The sequence below is a fragment of the Anomaloglossus baeobatrachus genome, chromosome 2, assembly GCF_048569485.1.
Source record: "Anomaloglossus baeobatrachus isolate aAnoBae1 chromosome 2, aAnoBae1.hap1, whole genome shotgun sequence".
In the NCBI taxonomy this organism is placed as follows: domain Eukaryota; kingdom Metazoa; phylum Chordata; class Amphibia; order Anura; family Aromobatidae; genus Anomaloglossus; species Anomaloglossus baeobatrachus.
In genome coordinates this window covers 796,569,656-796,577,843 of record NC_134354.1, presented here as the reverse complement: position 1 = coordinate 796,577,843, position 8,188 = coordinate 796,569,656, and the positions used below count along the sequence as shown (strand labels likewise).

General features: G+C 54.3%; 1 protein-coding gene across 3 annotated transcripts in view; it reads left to right on the top strand.

Moving 5' to 3' along the window:
- The first annotated feature begins 1,059 nt into the window (after positions 1–1,059).
- LOC142292379 (uncharacterized) overlaps positions 1,060–8,188 on the top strand; it is a 54,269-nt gene continuing 47,140 nt past the window's right edge. For 2 of the 3 annotated variants that reach the window (XM_075337708.1, XM_075337706.1), the window contains exons 1-3: positions 1,060–1,175; positions 3,083–3,796; positions 4,262–4,438. In XM_075337708.1, the coding sequence (XP_075193823.1) occupies positions 3,220–3,796; positions 4,262–4,438 (754 nt within the window). In that variant the 5' untranslated portion in view covers positions 1,060–1,175; positions 3,083–3,219. Of the gene's footprint in view, positions 1,176–1,275; positions 1,911–3,082; positions 3,797–4,261; positions 4,439–8,188 lie in introns of those variants that run through there. The other variant, XM_075337707.1, reaches the window with a different exon arrangement.

The following is an 8,188-nucleotide window of genomic DNA, read 5'->3' as shown; positions in this document are numbered from 1 at the left end:
GTTCCCTCAGACATCCCCCCCCTCAGACGTTCCCTCAGACATCCCCCCCCCTCAGACGTTCCCTCAGACATCCCCCCCCCTCAGACGTTCCCTCAGCCATCCCTCCCCCCTCAGCCATCCCTCCCCCCTCAGACGTTCCCTCAGCCATCCCTCCCCCCTCAGACGGTCCCTCAGCCATCCCTCCCCCCTCAGACGTTCCCTCAGCCATCCCTCCCCCCTCAGACGTTCCCTCAGACATCCCTCCCCCCTCAGATGTTCCCTCAGCCATCCCTCCCCCCTCAGATGTTCCCTCAGCCATCCCTCCCCCCTCAGACGTTCCCTCAGCCATCCCTCCCCCCTCAGACGTTCCCTCAGCCATCCCTCCCCCCTCAGACGGTCCCTCAGCCATCCCTCCCCCCTCAGACGTTCCCTCAGCCATCCCTCCCCCCTCAGACGTTTCCTCAGACATCCCTCCCCCCTCAGACGTTCCCTCAGCCATCCCTCCCCCCTCAGACGTTCCCTCAGCCATCCCTCCCCCCTCAGACGTTCCCTCAGCCATCCCTCCCCCCTCAGACGTTCCCTCAGCCATCCCTCCCCCCTCAGACGTTCCCTCAGCCATCCCTCCCCCCTCAGACGGTCCCTCAGCCATCCCTCCCCCCTCAGACGTTTCCTCAGACATCCCTCCCCCCTCAGACGTTTCCTCAGACATCCCTCCCCCCTCAGACGTTCCCTCAGACATCCCTCCCCCCTCAGACGTTCCCTCAGACATCCCTCCCCCCTCAGATGTTCCCTCAGACATCCCTCCCCCCGAGCTTTCCTCCTCTCCGCAGTGTGAGGTCGGTGGCTGATTCCTATAACCCCGCTGAACACCCTTCCTGCCCCTTTCACACGTTGCAGCGGTGCTGGTGCGGTATTCCCTCATGTTTGGTTGTGTTTTTTATGAAACATCCCCCCGCGACTCATCCACCGACGTCAGCGTCACTACAGCACGACACGCACCCCTACGTGTGACTTGGACTGTGCCGCGCCCCCTCCCCGCAGTGGTAGGATCCCGCTGATCACGTGCTCACACCTAGAGTCATCCAGACGATAGGGGCGTCAACGTAGTAGAGCGGGGAGGAGCCTGTGTGACCGGTCACATGACCATGACGTCATCAAGATGCTTCTATAGGATAAAAGCTCGGTGCGACCGTGAGGTGAGGAGCGGTGTTAACCCGTGCATTGCCCTGGGGTGGGGCAGTGAGCGGCCGTGCAGTGCAGTGCAGGAGGGGCAGGGTGACTGCAGGGCACGGGATGCCGGCTCACATTACACAGCGCTTATATCAGCCATCCACCCCACTGCACACAGCAGCCAATCACAGCCCTGCTTCATTATGTGCCACTTATGTAACCTGCAGTCTGATTGGCTGCCCTGTATAATGTGCAGAGTCCATCATGTGACGCAGTCATGGTGGTGCCCCCCATCTGTATTACCCCTGTGTCCCCTCCTCGTGTCATGTGACGCCGTCATGGCGGTGCTCCCCATCTGTATTATCCCTGTGTCCCCCCCCGTGGTCATGTGACTCCGTCATGGCGGTGCTCCCCATCTGTATTATCCCTGTGTCCCCCCCCGTGGTCATGTGACGCAGTCATGGTGGTGCCCCCCCATCTGTATTACTCCTGTGTCCCCACTCTCGTGTCATGTGACGCAGTCATGGTGGTGCCCCCCATCTGTATTACCCCTGTGCCCCCCCTCTCGTGTCATGTGAAGCCGTCATGGTGGTGCCCACCATCTATATTACCCCTGTGTCCCCCCCCCGTGGTCATGTGACGCAGTCATGGTGGTGCCCCCTGTCTGTATTACCCGTGTCCCCTCCTCGTGTCATGTGACGCCGTCAGGGCGGTGCCCCCCCCCCGTGGTCATGTGACGCAGTCATGGTGGTGCTCCCCAGGTCTGTATTACCCCTGTCCCCCCCCGTGGTCATGTGACAGTCATGGTGGTGCTCCCTGTCTGTATTACTCCTGTGTCGTTCCCCCCTCGTGGTCATGTGACGCAGTCATGGCGGTGCCCCCCATCTGTATTACCACTGTCCCCCCCGTGGTCATGTGACATCTTCATGGCGGTGCCCCCCGTCTGTATTACCCCTGTGTCCCGTCCCGTGGTCATGTGACGCAGGCTGTGCTCCCTGTCTGTATTACTCCCTGTGTCCCCCTCCCCGTGGTCATGTGACCTCATCATGGCGGTGCTCCCCGTCTGAATTACCCCGGTTCCCGGTTACACAAATACAGTAAGGTCCGGTGTGAGGCGAAATACACAACAAAACAGGGGCAATATAACGACAAACGAGGGGTGCACCAGAGACACGAAGAACATCCTATCACTAGAGAGAGGGAGGATGGACGCCTGCACCACCAACCTGCCGCTGTACCCCGCTCTCCAGCCAGCCCCGATACAGCCTCCGGAGTGACCCTACAATAGTCCCTGGCTAAGGAGTGGGCAGGTGACGGACGCTAGCCCCACCACTTTCACGGAAACAACACAGCAGGGAAGGAAGACAGGCGGGGGAACACAACAACAGGCTGCTGCCGCCACCGCCGAGGCTGCCGTCACCGCCGAGGCTGCAGCCGCACCAGCATCAGGTTCCAGCAGCTCCTTCCACCTCCAGGCCAAGTGTCCAAATAAATCAAAAATAACCCCCCTCTGCTGGTAGCAGAGGGTGTATAAAGGGACTGGGAGTGGTCCCAAACCAGAAACACCTGAGCTGGTACTAGAGCTGCTTGCTGGCAAAGAATACTGCCATTAACCCTACAACTGCCAATGGAAAAGAAAACCCGCCGAAATAACAGAGCCTCACAGGGGAAAGTGACTCAGACCAAAAACCTGTCACTTAGCTCTTACAGCAGAGAGAGAACCGTGACCGCCCCCCCCTGTGGTCATGTGACGCAGTCATGGCGGTGCTCCCCATCTATATTACCCCTGTGTCCCCGTGGTCATGTGACGTCTTCATGGCGGTGCTCCCCATCTATATTACCCCTGTGTCCCCGTGGTCATGTGACGTCTTCATGGCGGTGCTCCCCATCTGTTTTGTTGCCTCCTCTCTCACCACTTTGTTTGTCTTCACAGATGTGCCAGCCGCTGGGACCCCGCCTGTGACCGGCCGCTGGGACCCCGCCTGTGACCGGCCGCTGGGACCCCACCTGTGACTGCCCCCGCCTGTGCCGGCCTCTGGGACCCCGCATGTCACCGGCCACCTCAGCAAGATGGAGGCATTGGGTGATGCGTTGTGCTGCCCAGACTGTGGGAGGAGTTTCAGTCATCGCTCCGCCCTGAATCGTCACCAGAGGTCGCGCTGTAAGCCTGGCAGCGCTCCGGACTCCTCCAATGCTGCGCCCACTGGTGCCCCGCCGCCCCACAAGTGTAGCGTCTGCCAGGAGACGTTCGGGAACGGCAGCGAGCTGCGGAGACACATGGACAGTCACGGCGGGGAGGAGCGCTACATGTGCTGCCAGTGCGGGCGCACCTTCACCAGTAACCTGAGCCTGGCGCGGCACCAGAGGACGCACAGTGCCGAGCGCCCCTTCACCTGCCCACAGTGCGGCAAGAGCTTCAAGAGCAGCGCCGTCCTGCTCCGCCACCAGAGCGCCCACAGCGGGGAGCAGCCGTACCAGTGCGACGTCTGCACCAAGGGCTTCTCCCAGAAGAGCAGCCTCATCCTCCACCTGCGCACACACGCCGGGCAGCACCCCTACACCTGCTCCTCCTGCGAGCGGAGGTTCTGCTCCAAATCCGACCTGATCCTCCACGAGCGAAGTCACCGGGAGCAGCCGTCACCCGAAGGTACCGCCCGCCACTGCCGCCCTGATCACCACTGCCCGCCACTGCCGCCCTGATCACCGCTGCCCGCCACTGCCGCCCTGATCACAGCTGCCCGCCACTGCTGCCCTGATCACAGCTGCCCGCCACTGCCGCCCTGATCACCACTGCCGCCACTGCCGCCCTGATCACAGCTGCCCGCCACTGCCGCCCTGATCACCACTGCCGCCCTGATCACAGCTGCCCGCCACTGCCGCCCTGATCACAGCTGCCCGCCACTGCCGCCCTGATCACCAGCACGCCCCCGCCGCTGCCGCCCTGATCACCGCCCTCGCCACTGCCTCCCTGATCACCGGCACCGCCACTGCCGCCCTGATCACTGGCAGCGCCCCCGCCACTGCCGCTCTGATCACTGCCACCGCCCCCGCCTTCCGCCCTGATCACCAGCACCGCCGCCCAGAGCATAACACACTGACATCTTCTCCGTAGGGTCCAACTCTACAGAGGAAGACGAGGACTTCATCAAGCTGAAGATCATGGACATTTCATCAGATGACCTGAAAGGGCCGGCGACCTCCTCCGAAGAAGAAGACGATGAGGAGAAGAGGAAGGAGCGGCCGAAAAAGCCAGACGGGATGGAGGGCGTGAAGAAGGAGAAGGACACAGGTAAAGGAGAATCCACGATGGGGGTTCTGGGCGCCAGACGCTGGGGAGCCCCCCAGACACTTCACTATCCGTATCTGACCCTGTGGAGGTGGCCTGGGCTATAGATTGTTTGTTTAAACGTAATAAGAATATCCGTGTATGTAAATAATCAAAATATAGATGTAGTTGCATAATTATCTGTGTGTCTATGTGACAATCGCACAGACGCCATAATATGATTCTACGCTGTATGGTCATGAAGGGGTTACCAAGGATAAGTGAACAGATGTACAAACAATAAACAAAGAAAGTATTTATCCTTATCAGTAGTTCCACACAAAGAAGGAATGTGTCACCTGTGGGATGAAATGTGGGTACCTGCACTCCCCAACTCTCCCTATGCAGCTTCCATGTGTGAGAGAAGAAGATTGATACTTTTGTACATGTCTGAAGGTTGAAATGTAATACTAAAATCTGAGCTATAGAATACACAAGTTCAGTTGATGACGCTGGCTCAAGGAGAGAAAATGTCTGTGTGGTCATGGTCTGATACATTAACATCAGCACTGATATACAGCTAATACGGCATCGGTCTCTGCATACCCTGTATGAAGATAGCATTAGCTATCTTTACCCCAAATCTCTACCTTGACAACCCATGGACACGTCACTTATCAGCTCCATCTATCCGTATCTGACCCATGGACACGTCACTTATCAGCTCCATCTATCTGTATCTGACCCATAGACACGTCACTTATCAGCTCCATCTATCTGTATCTGACCCATAGACACGTCACTTATCAGCTCCATCTATCCGTATCTGACCCATAGACACGTCACTTATCAGCTCCATCTATCTGTATCTGACCCATGGACATGTCACTTATCAGCTCCATCTATCTGTATCTGACCCATAGACATGTCCCTTATCAGCTCCATCTATCTGTATCTGACCACAGACACGTCACTTATCAGCTCCATCTATCTGTATCTGACCCATGGATACGTCACTTATCAGCTCCATCTATCTGTATCTGACCCATGGACACGTCACTTATCAGCTCCATCTATCTGTATCTGACCCATAGACACGTCACTTATCAGCTCCATCTATCCGTATCTGACCCATGGACACGTCACTTATCAGCTCCATCTATCTGTATCTGACCCATGGACACGTCACTTATCAGCTCCATCTATCCGTATCTGACCCATAGACACGTCACTTATCAGCTCCATCTATCCGTATCTGACCCATGGACACGTCACTTATCAGCTCCATCTATCTGTATCTGACCCATGGACACGTCACTTATCAGCTCCATCTATCCGTATCTGACCCATGGACACGTCACTTATCAGCTCCATCTATCCGTATCTGACCCATGGACACGTCACTTATCAGCTCCATCTATCTGTATCTGACCCATGGACACGTCACTTATCAGCTCCATCTATCTGTATCTGACCCATGGACACGTCACTTATCAGCTCCATCTATCTGTATCTGACCCATGGACACGTCACTTATCAGCTCCATCTATCTATATCTGACCCATGGACACATCACTTATCAGCTCCATCTATCCGTATCTTACCCATAGACACGTCACTTATCAGCTCCATCTATCTGTATCTGACCCATGGACACGTCACTTATCAGCTCCATCTATCCGAATCTGACCCATGGACACGTCACTTATCAGCTCCATCTATCTGTATCTTACCCATGGACACGTCACTTATCAGCTCCATCTATCCGTATCTTACCCATAGACACGTCACTTATCAGCTCCATCTATCTGTATCTGACCCATGGACACGTCACTTATCAGCTCCATCTATCTGTATCTGACCCATGGACACGTCACTTATCAGCTCCATCTATCTGTATCTGACCCATGGACACGTCACTTATCAGCTCCATCAATCCGAATCTGACCCATGGACACGTCACTTATGAGCTCCATCTATCTGTATCTGACCCATGGACACGTCACTTATCAGCTCCATCTATCTGTATCTGACCCATGGACACGTCACTTATCAGCTCCATCTATCTGTATCTTACCCATGGACACGTCACTTATCAGCTCCATCTATCTGTATCTGAGCCATAGACACGTCACTTATCAGCTCCATCTATCTGTATCTGACCCATAGACACGTCACTTATCAGCTCCATCTATCTGTATCTGACCCATGGACACGTCACTTATCAGCTCCATCTATCCGTATCTTACCCATGGACACGTCACTTATCAGCTCCATCTATCTGTATCTGACCCATAGACACGTCACTTATCAGCTCCATCTATCTGTATCTGACCCATAGACACGTCACTTATCAGCTCCATCTATCTGTATCTGACCCATGGACACGTCACTTATCAGCTCTATCTATCTGTATCTTACCCATGGACACGTCACTTATCAGCTCCATCTATCTGTATCTTACCCATGGACACGTCACTTATCAGCTCCATCTATCTGTATCTTACCCATGGACACGTCACTTATCAGCTCCATCTATCCGTATCTTACCCATAGACACGTCACTTATCAGCTCCATCTATCTGTATCTGACCCATAGACACGTCACTTATCAGCTCCATCTATCTGTATCTGACCCATGGACACGTCACTTATCATCTCCATCTATCTGTATCTTACCCATGGACACGTCACTTATCAGCTCCATCTATCTGTATCTTACCCATGGACACGTCACTTATCAGCTCCATCTATCCGTATCTTACCCATAGACACGTCACTTATCAGCTCCATCTATCTGTATCTGACCCATAGACACGTCACTTATCAGCTCCATCTATCTGTATCTTACCCATGGACACGTCACTTATCAGCTCCATCTATCCGTATCTTACCCATAGACACGTCACTTATCAGCTCCATCTATCTGTATCTGACCCATAGACACGTCACTTATCAGCTCCATCTATCCGAATCTGACCCATGGACACGTCACTTATCAGCTCCATCTATCTGTATCTGACCCATAGACACGTCACTTATCAGCTCCATCTATCTGTATCTGACCCATGGACACGTCACTTATCAGCTCCATCTATCTGTATCTGACCCATGGACACGTCACTTATCAGCTCCATCTATCCGTATCTGACCCATGGACACGTCACTTATCAGCTCCATCTATCTGTATCTGACCCATGGACACGTCACTTATCAGCTCCATCTATCTGTATCTGACCCATGGACACGTAACTTATCAGCTCCATCTATCTGTATCTGACCCATGGACACGTAACTTATCAGCTCCATCTATCTGTATCTGACCCATGGACACGTCACTTATCAGCTCCATCTGTCCGTATCTGACCCATGGACACGTCACTTATCAGCTCCATCTATCTGTATCTGACCCATGGACACGTCACTTATCAGCTCCATCTATCTGTATCTGACCCATGGACACGTCACTTATCAGCTCCATCTATCTGTATCTGACCCATGGACACGTCACTTATCAGCTCCATCTATCTGTATCTGACCCATGGACACGTCACTTATCAGCTCCATCTATCTGTATCTGACCCATGGACACGTCACTTATCAGCTCCATCTATCCGTATCTGACCCATGGACACGTCACTTATCAGCTCCATCTATCTGTATCTGACCCATGGACACGTCACTTATCAGCTCCATCTATCCGTATCTGACCCATGGACACGTCACTTATCAGCTCCATCTATCCGTATCTGACCCATAGACACGTCACTTATC